Source organism: Geotrypetes seraphini, chromosome 12, assembly GCF_902459505.1.
Source record: "Geotrypetes seraphini chromosome 12, aGeoSer1.1, whole genome shotgun sequence".
NCBI lineage: Eukaryota > Metazoa > Chordata > Amphibia > Gymnophiona > Dermophiidae > Geotrypetes > Geotrypetes seraphini.
The window spans coordinates 22,740,441-22,753,155 of record NC_047095.1 but is presented as its reverse complement, the minus strand read 5'-3'; the positions used below and the strand labels follow the sequence as shown (position 1 = coordinate 22,753,155).

Genomic DNA, 12,715 nt, shown 5'->3' with positions numbered 1-12,715 from the left:
CTCAGGATTATTTAAGTTTCAGAAAGTAGTTCAAAAGATATTTTTCTTGTTGAGTCAGGGGAAAAGGAGAGGGTTTAGGAGGGGAGAAGATATTCTGGGAGTGGGATTTCATTTTTTTTTTTTAACCTTGTGGTTTTTTTTAGCCTTGTGGTTGATGATTGAGTTATAAAATTCTGTATTAAATTAAAATGAAGTTTGGTTTCTTGGGTTATTTAAAGATAAAGCAGCCTCGAAGTCCTCTACTGCGTATTGGATTAAGGTGTCTATAGAAGCAGTTTATATCCAACTGGACAGAGCTGACAGTCGGTTTCATATCCTGTTTGACAAGGGCTGGATTTACTTCCTGGATGGAGACCTGAAAATATTTGTAGGATGGCAATAAGGTAGTTTCTGCATTCTTTTGTTAAGCAATACAAGATTGATGTTCAGGCTAGAGGCAGTAGTGCCTTTGGGAGAGCAGTTCTGTAGGGTTCTTGTCTTCCAGGTCTAGCAGGATGAAAAAGAAGGTAAAATTTGGTCTTGATGTTTTTCTTTTCATGAGTCCTGCTAGATGAGTCCCGGACCCTCCCAGGAAGACTATGGCATTTTGGGAAGACGTTCAGAATCTAGCACTAGGTGGCGCTATAATTCTTTGGTTTTCAGAGGGTTCTCCTGTTGGAGTTTGGGTTCCAATTATATGTAAGTTCTTTCTGGTTTTGTTGGCTTTGGCCTTTGCATATTGACAGGTTCCAGGCTCATTCTTTATATTGGTGTTGTCACTGGAAGAGTTCAGATTCTTTTCCTCCATCTGCTGATAGGACATAACCTGTCAATTTGGACTGGTTTAACAGGACTCAAGGAAAGGAAACTATCAGGTAAGACCAAATTTTACCTTTTTGATTGGCTAATTGGTAGAATCGGCGTTATTTAATATATTGGTGTCAGTTTTGAGAATACCTTTGTTGTAGTGACATGAATTGGACATTAATAAGTAAAAGATGATTTATTTTTATATATTTTTGTTGAATGATTATGATTCACATTTTATTATTTATAGAGAATATGAAGTTTTTGCCGAAGGCTTTTCTGCTGAAGCAGCTAGAATGGCGAAACATGGGCCTTGGTTGGGCTATGCATTTGAAAATATTTGAGTGACAGCCCTGAGGAATGGATTCACAAATAAGATAAGTGACTTTGGAGCTGTCATTTTGTTTCATGGATATTTTTTATACTATGAGCTCATTATACATATTTGAGTTCTAACACCAAGCAAAACCTTATGTCTTCTCTGGTAGGCCCAAAATTCTAAGATTTTTATAACTGCTGTTTTCCAAATATCTTGTTTGGCTAGCAGGCATTTGTTTCTCAGTTTTCTGGGCTGCAATTGTGAGGAAATTCCCTGTCTTCCTAAGCTCTTTCTCTATATCATCTATGCGCTCTGTGGTCTTGTTTAGAGAGAAGACCATCCGGGTTACCTTTCCAACAACAATTCCTACCTTAAAGCACAAGTGGGTAAGTATGTGTGCCATGAATTGCTTTAAAACGTCTTTCATGGCTAATGCCATCTCGATGGGACAGTGTGACAGTTCTTGGATATGAAGGTCACTTCCAGGTTTTTCTGTGCTATCTTATCTTCAAATTCTGTTTCTTTGCTAAACTTTATGCCCCTTAGTTTATTTTAAACTTGTATAATTATTCAACCTCTAGGGCTGGAATAGAGCTGCTTCCAGTCTTTACCAGCCGCTCAAAAATTATAGAAAAATGGAAGAGCAAATGAAGAATACATTATAATCGAGGGCTATGGAAGCAACACGAACGGACTGCTTTCCCAGGTCCTGCTTCACATGGCTCCCCATTCCCCCCAGAATTTGTGATTGATACTTTTTTTCATACAATAGAACAAAAAAATATGGTGTGATCAGGGGTAATCAAGAAAAATAGGAAATTGAGACTTAGAAAGGAGGAAACATGCCAAACGAAGGAGTCAGCTGCTGCTTGGGATGTCCTCTCTCGGCTATTTATCACATGATCCTCTGACTTTTTATATATTTTCATTTGTTTTACAGAGACTCTACAGGGTTGGGTAATTTACTGGTCCATAAGAGGTCTCCCTTACGTCGAAATCAAAAATCCCTGGTGTCCCCAACCAAGCTGTCTTCACGCCATGAACAGAAAGTCAAAAAACCAGCTTGTAAATTTGAAGAAGGTCAAGATGTCCTAGCTAGATGGTCAGATGGCTTGTTTTATCTTGGAACGATCAAAAAGGTAACTTGTGAAAACAAAGCAAATCTATTTGATCACATATTTGTATGTTGACTTATGTGAAACTTTTTTAAATAAAATTCAAGGCTGTCAATTAGAGTAACATGCTAAGTGGGAGATTTCTGATATAGGGTTGGATTGAGTATTGTTGTTGTTCATGAGTCTATCTGATGAGTTTGGTGGTGGTAGTGATGTTTATTGCTGTGATTGCCAAACCTCATCCTGGAGGCATCCACACGATTCACATACAGGATATAACTTGTCAAAAACTTATTATGTTTGTGTAAAAGTGCTCAGTGCCCACGCCTCCTTCATATGAGCCGCAAAGAGATCAGCCAGGGACCATCACTGCATTTTTACTGTCCCTATCCGTCTACTTTCACTATAATTCCCTTTCTTAAGGACTCCATTATTCCCCAAAAAGGTATAAGAAAAGTGGCACTTATCTGTTGTTGAAAGAGCAGATGAGATCCTGGCTAGTAAGGATCAAATAACCAATTTAAGGATCAAAGTAGCTCAGCAAGACAATGTACCCCTCAGTGTTAAATCTAATGAAAGATACTGTGCTCCGTCCATTAGTCACTCACTGATACACAGTTCTCCTCTACCCAATCCTTAGTTTTGCCAAAAAGACTTCTTCAGGAGGAGTAGCAATGTGAGTGCACAATTAAAACAAAAATGTAACAGATTTAAAACCATTCACTCAAACACTATCTTTCAACCATACATCACACACATTTCACAATCAACACACTACAGAAAACACTATCATAAGCTTGTTAAATATACTACTACAGCATTCACCATAGGTGGCTAGTCAAAGTTGGGATCCCAAATGTACGCAAACAACTTTCATATTAATAAATTAGATCCCAATACATCGGGACAGCAACCACCAGTGTGTGCATATAGTCAGCTACCAAAACTACAGCTGCTGGTACAATATGGTACATTTGCTTTTCAATACCATTGCATACAGAAACAAACATCAGCAAACCCCCCCCCCCCCCAAATAAACTGTGCCATATAACAATCCTGTAAAAAAGAACCCCCTTACCTTCCCTTATAATCTTCCCCATAACCACCTCTAAGGTACACATACAATGAAATCTCGGACCTGTTTGATCCACATTAGCTAACCCACAGTAAATTCAACCTCCAAATATGTATTCCAAATGGACATAAACTGTTGCCACTTGTGAGTCTTTAGAGCAGAAAGTCTATAGTGTTCACATACTCAACCCAAATGAGAACAAACCATTTCCAAAGTAGGCAGTTGTGACTGTTGCCAATGTTAGGCAATTACCATCTGTGCTACTGTAAATGCTAATAGCATTAATTTGTCCTTATACTCATATACCCCCACTATGCCACCCAAAAGAGCTGTCTCCATGTTCACAGGGATCCCTTCCTTGATTACCCAACTAATATAATCAAAAACTTGTAACCAGAATCCCTGCAAACAGGGAAAATTCCACCACATGTGTATGAAAGTTCCAATGCCTCCATAACCTCTCCAACACCCTGTATCAGCAGTTTGTTATCCTTCTCAACAAAAATGGTGTCAAATGCCATCAAACTAGCATCTTAAGGATAATAGAAGGTGCATACGCAATATGATATATTCTCAGTGATATAGTTTTCCATTTGGCCTCAGAAATATGCATTTTGTTCTTTATAATAGGAAAGGGATGGCAAATAAGACCCAAAATTATATAAGTGCAATGCCTCTGATCGCTTCACAGTACAATCTCACCTTGAGTATTGCATTCAGTTCTGGTCACTCAAAAAGATATAGAGGAATTAGAAAAGGTTCAAAGAAGAGCAACTACAATGATAAAGGGGATGGAACTCCTCTCGTATAAGGAAAGGCTAAAGAGGTTAGGACTTTTCAGCTTGGAGGTGAGATGATTACAGAATCCTCAGTGGTGTAGAATGGGTAAAAGTGAATCGATATTTTATTCATCCAAAAATTACAAAGGCTAGGGGATGTGGTAACAGCAGTTAGCATAGATACTGTAGGTTTTAAAAAAAGATTTCAACAAGTTTCTGGAGGAAAAGTCCGTAGTCTGCTCTTGAGACAGACATGGGGGAAGCCACTGCTTGTGGTGGATTGATAGCATGGAATGTTGCTACTATTTGGGTTTCTGTCAGATATTTGTGATCTAGATTGACCGCTGCTGGAAAAAGGGTAGATGGAGCATTGATGTGACCCAGTGTGGCTATTCATATGTTCTAATGATTTAGAATACATTTCTTCCCAAGTATTATAGCCTTTACTGCAAAAAGTATAGCTCCAACCCTATTATCCTGAGAGCATCCATTTTCCTCAAGAAGACTCCAGTTGGAGTTAATGTAAACATTTGTCCCAGCAATTTCTCCAAATATTGAAAAATTTCTAACCTCAAAAAACTGTAATTCTGGGAAACCCTATATTGAATGGAAAAAAATGTATCCTCCATGTGATACTTGAAAAACAATGGGGTTATATATATACATATATATATATACCTGCTTTGAGGTATATATATATGTATATATAACCCCCATTGTTGAAATGTTTGTGATTGAGAAAAATAAGTCCTATGAATTGTTCTAAACTGGCATTCTTATAATTCTGCACTGTGAACTACTCTGGTGTCTGTTCAGTAGAGATCTCACATTAGTAGTGTGAACCTCCAAGCCTAAATCCAGTCCCATCAGTCCAAATAAGTGTATATAATATTTTGGAGGACAAAGAGTGGTAAGAGTTTTATGGCATTGTGAAACTGATCCCCCCCCCTTCAAAGAGTCAACCCACTAATAAGAGCTTATTCAAAGAGAGATCAATTCTGGTTTGTTGTGCTTTGGGGTTTAATGATCCTAGATATGTTATAATTACATTTATATTCCACCTATGCCTAAACAATTCATTGATGGATTATAGTAAAAATAGATGTCAGATCAGCTCATCTGGAATTATAGCAGCAATTATAATCACATCCACTATAATAAAACCCTTAGCGCGCATGCGCACTTCAGTCTCCGTGCTTCGTGGTCCGTGCTGCGCATTCGCAGTGCCTGCCTCAGCTGATTTCCTGCCCCGATCACCGATGCCAGCTGACTTTCTGCCTTCTAACTATGCTGCCAGGACGCCTCTTCTTCTCACTCCTGGACCAGCAGTGGCAGCAGCCATGGTTTCATTATGCAGCCACGGGTCATTTGCTAGGCCAGCCCACTTCAATAATGCAAGGCAGGCCGGCCTAGCAAAAGCCCTGACGCTGCCCGGCCTAGTGGATGCTAGACAGGGAGCAGGAAAGGAAGAAAGGGTACTACTAGACAGGGGGGAGGTCAAAGGAAGAGAGAAGGGCTACTGCTGGACAGGGGGAGCAGGGAAAGGGTGCTACTGGACAGGGGGGAGGTAAAAGGAAGGGAGAATGGCTGCTGCTGGATAGGGGGAGCAGTGAATTGGGTGCTGCTGGACAGGGGAACGGTAAAAGGAAGGGAGAAGGGCTACTGCTGGGCAGGGGGAGCAGGGAAGAGGTGCTGGACAGGGGGAGGTAAAAGAAAGGGAAAAGGGCTACTGCTGGACAGGGGGAGCAGGGAAGAGATGCTGCTGGACAGGGGGAGGTAAAAGGAAGGGAGAAGGGCTACTGCTGGACAGGGGGAGCAAGGAAGGGGTGCTGCTGGACAGGGGGGAGGGAAGAAGGTATACTGCTGGACAGGGGGAGCAGTGAAGGGGTGCTGCTGGACAGTGGGGAGAGACAGAAAGAAAGACAGACAGTGGGCAGGGAGAGAAACAGAAAGAAAGACAGACAGGAGGCCAGGGTGAGAGACAGAAAGAAAGACAGGCAGGGGACAGGGAGAGAGACAGAAAGAAAGACAGGCAGGGGACAGGGAGAGAGACAGAAAGAAAGACAGACAGAGGGCAGGGAGAGAGACAGAAAGAAAGACAGACATGGGAGCTAGGGAGAGAGACAGACAGAAAGAAAGAAAGGGGGCAGGAAAAGAGAAAGAAAGACAGAAAGTAAGAAAGATATGCCTAACTCTACACATCTATTCTAGCACCCGTTAATGTAACTGGCTAAAAAACTAGTAATATAATAATGTTTATAAATCATTTAAAAGATCAAATTTGCAAAAAAAGAAAAGTTTTCAAATATGTTCTAAACAAAAGAGAGTGGCTACAAGATCTCAAGGAAACATGAAGATGATTCCATAGCTTTGGCCATGTGGTATTGAATTGAAGAAAGCTGCCTAATAGATTTAAGGTTTTTAAATATGGGAAAGTACAATAGAGGTTATAAGTGTTATCATAATAAAATCTTGTAATAAGGTTGCTAAATTCAACAAATAGAAATGGGCTTTGCTATATAAAGTCTTAAAAATAGTAACGCAAATTTTAAAATTGTTATGGGTTATGACAGAAAGCCAATGCAAACCAAGATGTTGCTTAAGTCCATCATATTTACGGCCCCTTTTATCAAGCTGCTCTAGAGGTTTTTAGTATGGGCTTGCACGGTAAATGCTCCGATACTTATAGAGTTCCTATGAGTATCAGAACACTTACCTCACCAGCCCGCGTTAAACCTCTAGTTTAGCTTGATAAAAGGGGGGGGATCAGGTAGACCAAAAATCAGCTTAATAGCTGCATTCTGCACCAACTGCAATTGACAGATCAAAGACTTAGAGCAAACTATCAGAATAAGGTTGCAATAATCAAGTTTAGATAGTATTATTGATTACACTAGTATACCAGTGTGACAGGGTGAAGTTCCTGTCACAAGCCAGCAGAGGGAGTCTGAGCAGTGGAAAAGAGCTCATTTACATACAAGCAACTGCAAAAGACCTGAGAGCTGTCCACTCACCCTGAGTGGAAAAGGGTGCTGAAGAGAACAGCTCCTGAGTAGAGATCTAGGGAAAATGAGCTCCTTCGGGAGCCAGGCAACCCTTGAGGGGAAGAAAAATGACTTTGACCTAACTTTTGGTAAGCCTATAGATTGGCCTGTCCATAAATCTTGGAGTGCAGAAAGGGCTCAAACTTGACTGACAGAGGGCTTGGTAGAGAGGAGACTGAGCAACTATGAGAGTCCTCAGGGAGTGTAGAGACTGAGTGACTGGAAGGTGTCCTCGGGGAGAGTCCTCAGGGCGTGTGTCTGGGAGAAGATGATTGAGGGGACTTGGAGTGGGTCTGGAAGGAGGAGTACCCAGAGAGCCTGGTAGAGTTTGGAGTGACTGGAGAGTACTCAAGCTTGACGACCAGCGGAGGGACCGATGAAGTATGTCCTGGACCCTTGGGGGCCCAAAAGGTCAGGGATTAAAGAACTGGCAGTGGCCCCACAAGCAGAAGAGTTTGAGGTCCTAGGCTGATGGGGACTGGTGAGGGACCAGCGGGGCCTGTGGCGACCAGCAGAGAGACTGGTAATGGTACCGAAAGCTTCCAGAAGACCCAGAAGGAAGCAGCCTGGAGAACCAGAGGTCATTGGCTAGAGGTGACTGGTGTTTGACCGGTGGCAACCAACGGAGAGACTGGTAATGATAATTGAAGCTGCCCGAAGGTCTGTAAGCAATGAGGGTTAGAGAGGACCTGATGAAGTGACAGATGATGACTGCTCGGCCTGATCACAACCAGTTATAGATGTGTAATGAACCAGTTATAGAGCGTAATGATCACCCCTTTTGGTGTGCATTTTCAAATTTCAAGGTCTTCATAAGATGATAAAAAATGCTTGAGTACCTGAATAATTTATAATCCTCATTGATGTAGGACAGGGGTAGGGAACTCCGGTCCTCGAGAGCCGTATTCCAGTCGGGTTTTCAGGATTTTCTCAATGAATATGCATTGAAAGCAGTGCATGCAAATAGATCTCATGCATATTCATTGGGAAAATCCTGAAAACCTGACTGGAATATGGCTCTCGAGGACCAGAGTTCCCTACCCCTGATGTAGGATATACGGAATATAAATAAATAAAGAAACAAAATAAAGAACAGTTCTCCTAGAGAAGATGTTTAATGTCTTTCCTAGCCCACCTGGCAAAGACACCAGAACCCATCTCTGACTGGAAGTCGGCTTTTCTCAAAATTGGAAGCAACTCATAACAACTATTAATTAAAAAGCCACACCCACAGTGGTATTAGGTGGCTTAAAGAACCTACAGAAGTATGATTCCAGCGCCTTAAAACTCAGTTAAAACCATAGTTTCAATTTTTTAAAATTGGGTTTAGGCACCTGTGTTCGAGTCCTAGCAACTTGATGAATTGCAGATCTAAAAAAGAAATAGATTTTGTGCTAGTCCAGAAAAGTTTTCCAGCATCATCCCCATGGTTGTTTTCGACGTATCCAGCCATCTGATTTGTAGGTCACCCTCTTTGCCTGGCTCCTTCGATCTTCCCAAGCATGATGCCCTCCAATGATCTCTCTCTTCTGATGGTGTAACCAAAATAAGACAGTCGTAACTTCATCATTTGGTCTTTGAGTAACATAGTCGGTCGATTTGTTAGTTGTTCTGATGGTCCACGGCATGCCTAAAATCCTTCTCCAGCACCAAACCTCAAATGAGTCAATCTTCTTCCTGTCTTGTTTCCAGTGCCATTTAAAGAATCCGGGCCATAGAGCCAATAAGGAAACGGAGTCATACGGAAAAGACATATCCTGCCTGTCCAAGATAATAGCAAGTTTCCCCAACTAGTTAATTGGTAATATAAGTTGTATTCAAGTATTTCGGGTTTATCCTATATATATTCCTGGCTCCGTGAGGTGCGCCTCCGTTCCGAATTAGATTTTCGAACATGGAGGCAGGCCAGAACACGGAGCAACTCCCCCCTCGCTGTCACTCACCGCCAGAGTGCTGCCTCACTGCTGCCGCTGATTCGGAGGGGGGGGCACAGGCGCACCTGCCAGCATCTTCTCACCCTCCTCACCCGCCCGCCGCGGCTCCTCTCTCGAACCGCACCAGGCGGGGATCGAGAGAGGAGCTGCGGCGTCGGCTTTGAATCGAAACACAGACCGGCAGGCGACCCGCAGACAGGAGGCTGCCGAAGCCGGAAACGAAGCTTCCCGGAGGGGGGGGGGATGGCCAGCGACGGCGAGGAGGGAGTGGGAGCAGGCCGCAGAGGCTGTTGGTGCCTGCAGGCCGCAGCGACTTTAGGCAGATGTCGGTGGAGGGCAGACAAAAAATAAAGGAGGTATGGGTTGGACATGGGAAGAGGTGCTGATGGACCGGGGGGGGGGGGGGGCAGAAAAAGGAAAGGAGGCCTACTGCTGGACAGGGGGAACAGAAAAGAGGTACTGCTGGACAGGGGAAAAGGTGCAAAAAAAGGAATGGAGGCCTACTGCTGGACAGAGGGAGCAAAAAAGAGGTGCTGCTGTACAGGAGAAGAGGTGCTGATGGAAATGGGGGGGCAGAAAAAGGAAGGGAGGCCTACTGCTGGACAGGGGGAACAGAAAAGAGGTACTGCTGGACAGGGGAAAAGATGCTGATGGACCGGGGGGAAAAAAAAGGAAGGGAGGCCTACTGTTGGACAGGGGGAGCAAAAAAGAGGTGCTGCTGGACAGGGGAAGAGGTGCTGATGGACAGGGGGGGCAGAAAAAGGAAGGGAGGCCTACTGCTGAACAGGGGGAACAGAAAAGAGGTACTGCTGGACAGGGAAAAGGTGCTGATGGCTTGGGGGAGGAAGGAAGAGAGGCCTACTGCTGGACAGGGGGAGCAAAAAAGAGATGCTGCTGGACAGGGGAAAAGGTGCAAAAAAAGGAATGGAGGCCTACTGCTGGACAGGGGGAACAGAAAAGAGGTACTGCTGGACAGGGGAAAAGGTGCAAAAAAAGGAATGGAGGCCTACTGCTGGACAGAGGGAGCAAAAAAGAGGTGCTGCTGGACAGGAGAAGAGGTGCTGCTGGACAGGGGGGGCAGAAAAAGGAAGGGAGGCCTACTGCTGGACAGGGGGAACAGAAAAGAGGTGCTGATGGACTTGGGGGGGAAGGAAGAGAGGCCTACTGCTGGACAGGGGGAGCAGGAAAGAGGTGCTGCTGGACAGGGGAAGAGGTGCTGAAGGATGGGGGGGGCAGAAAAAGGAAGGGAGGCCTACTGCTGGACAGGGAGAACAGAAAAGAGGTACTGCTGGACAGGGGAAAAGATGCTGATGGATGGTGGGGGGCAAAAAAAGGAATGGAAGCCTACTGCTGGACAGGGGGAGCAAAAAAGAGATGCTGCTGGACAGGGGGAGAGGTGCTGCTGGACAGGGGGGGCAGTAAAAGGAAAGGAGGCCTGCTGGACAGGGGGAACAGAAAAGAGGTACTGCTGGACAGGGGAAAAGGTGCTGATGGACGGGGGGTGCAAAAAAAGGAAGAGAGGCCTACTGCTGGTTAGGGGGAGCAAAAAAAGAGGTGCTGCTGGACAGGGGAAGAGGTGCTGATGGACAGGGGGGGCAGAAAAAGGAAGGGAGGCCTACTGCTGGACAGGGGGAACAGAAAAGAGGTACTGCTGGACAGGGGAAAAGGTGCTGATGGACTTGGGGGGGGAAGGAAGAGAGGCCTACTGCTGGACAGGGGGAGCAGGAAAGAGGTGCTGCTCGACAGGGGAGGGAGTTAAAACAAAGGGAGAAGGGCTGCTGCTGGATAAGGGGACCAGTGAAGGGGTGGTGTGGACACAGGGGAAGAAAAAGGAAGGGAGAATGGACAGGGGGAGCAGGCAAGGGATGGTGGTGGACAGCCGAGGAAAAAGAAAGACAGAAAGAAAGAAATACAGGAGAGAGAGAGAGAAAGAAAGAAATACAGACACACACACACACACATATTCTAGCACCCGTTAATGTAACGGGCTTAAAGACTAGTTGGTAATAAAATTCGTAGATTTGTGAAGGAGTCACCTGCCTATCTTGGGGGAATTCTCCAGGCTAGGTGATATGGAGCTAATGATCAGACACTATTGTCTCAGACTTGGGTCATTCCATACCAAGTGGTCTAAAATAATAAGAATAAAAAAAAGCTCTCCAACATTATGCCTCAGATTTGTTTCAAAATTTGTATGCAGAACTAGCACAGCATTACAAAAAAAAGTTTCCCAAAGTATCAGATCCTTAGTTGCAATAGTCACTGAGCTATAAACCCCCTTGTTTTACTGGGTGCTGGTATCATCGTGTACAGCAGTGGATGAAATATCATTTTTAGCTGCTTATAAAGCTGACAGCAATTGATGAAAAATGCTAACTTTTGGCAGTCCCGCACAACTGAGCTGAGTGGGCTATACAGATTGACCCAACGCAGTCTTTTATGCCGAAACACAGTGTTGTGTCTTGGAATAAAGATCTGCTTGCTATCCCAATTTTGAAGACCCTTACTGCTTTTTTTGCTGTTAACTTGTAAATTGACTTAATTTTATTTTCCTCTTCTAACCACATTTTTCCCAAAGAAATGGGACCTAAAGCAAGTTAGACTTTAATAAAATGTAACAAAAAATGTCCAGCATAGACCGACCTACTCTTTACTCTCAATAGAGCATGAAACAAACTAAGAAAATTCATGATAGATACATAAATAAATACACTTCTTTTCTAATAACCCTTATACACAAGAGGTGATCATAATTATGCACTCACACTGAATTCCATTATGTTCATAATACAACTTTCATATAAACAGACACTATATATTTATGGTTTGACTTGGTTGTTTCCTTCTATTCCTTTGGACTTCCTGTTCAGTTGGAACCAGAATTAGTATTCTGGTTTAATAGACCTTCATTCTCAGCTACCTGGGATTTTTTCTCTCCCTCTCCTCCTGACCTATTTTATATCAAGATATGTGATTTTCTTGTTTATATATATACAATTCAGAAATCATTCGCAATCATGAGAAATCTGAGACAAGTCCGAAAATTCTTTGAAAGAACACAATTCCAACTTATAGTGCAATCCCTAATACTAGGTATATTGGACTACTGCAACATCCTCTTCCTTCCTTGCCCTGCAACGACGATTAGACAACTCCAAACAATCCAAAATACAGCTTTGAGACTCATCTATTCATTGAGAAAACATGATCACATCACGGAAGCCTTCATCAACTCACATTGGCTTCCAATCCAAGAAAGAATCCAATTCAAATTCTACTGCATATTATTTAAAACCCTACACGGAGACAGCCCATCATACTTGAACAATCGCCTCATCCAAGCACCCACTACCAGACACAGAAAAACGCACTCCCCATTCATACCCCCCCCAATCAAGGAAGTCAAAAGAACAAAACTACACGACGGCCTCCTAGCCACTCGAGCCGCAAGATTGGACAACCAGATCTCCAACCTTCTGATGACCACCCCAGACTATAGGACGTTCAGAAAGGAAATAAAAACCATACTTTTCAAGAAATTCCTGAAGCAGCAATAACATCACGACCTCTTAGCAACTCTAAAACTGACATTAGACCTACCCATTACCGCACTAATAATAACAAAAGAACCTCCACTGCGACCACCTATTAATTCTTTTACAA

At 43.5% G+C, this 12,715-nt stretch overlaps 1 protein-coding gene across 4 annotated transcripts in view; it reads left to right on the top strand.

Moving 5' to 3' along the window:
- Window positions 1-12,715, top strand: part of MTF2 (metal response element binding transcription factor 2) — a 126,069-nt gene that overhangs the window by 34,493 nt on the left and 78,861 nt on the right. For 2 of the 4 annotated variants that reach the window (XM_033916832.1, XM_033916834.1), the window contains 2 exons: window positions 1,037-1,491; window positions 2,046-2,244. In XM_033916832.1, the coding sequence (XP_033772723.1) occupies window positions 2,205-2,244 (40 nt within the window). In that variant the 5' untranslated portion in view covers window positions 1,037-1,491; window positions 2,046-2,204. Of the gene's footprint in view, window positions 1-1,036; window positions 2,245-12,715 lie in introns of all 4 variants that reach the window. The other 2 variants (XM_033916833.1, XM_033916831.1) reach the window with 2 other exon arrangements.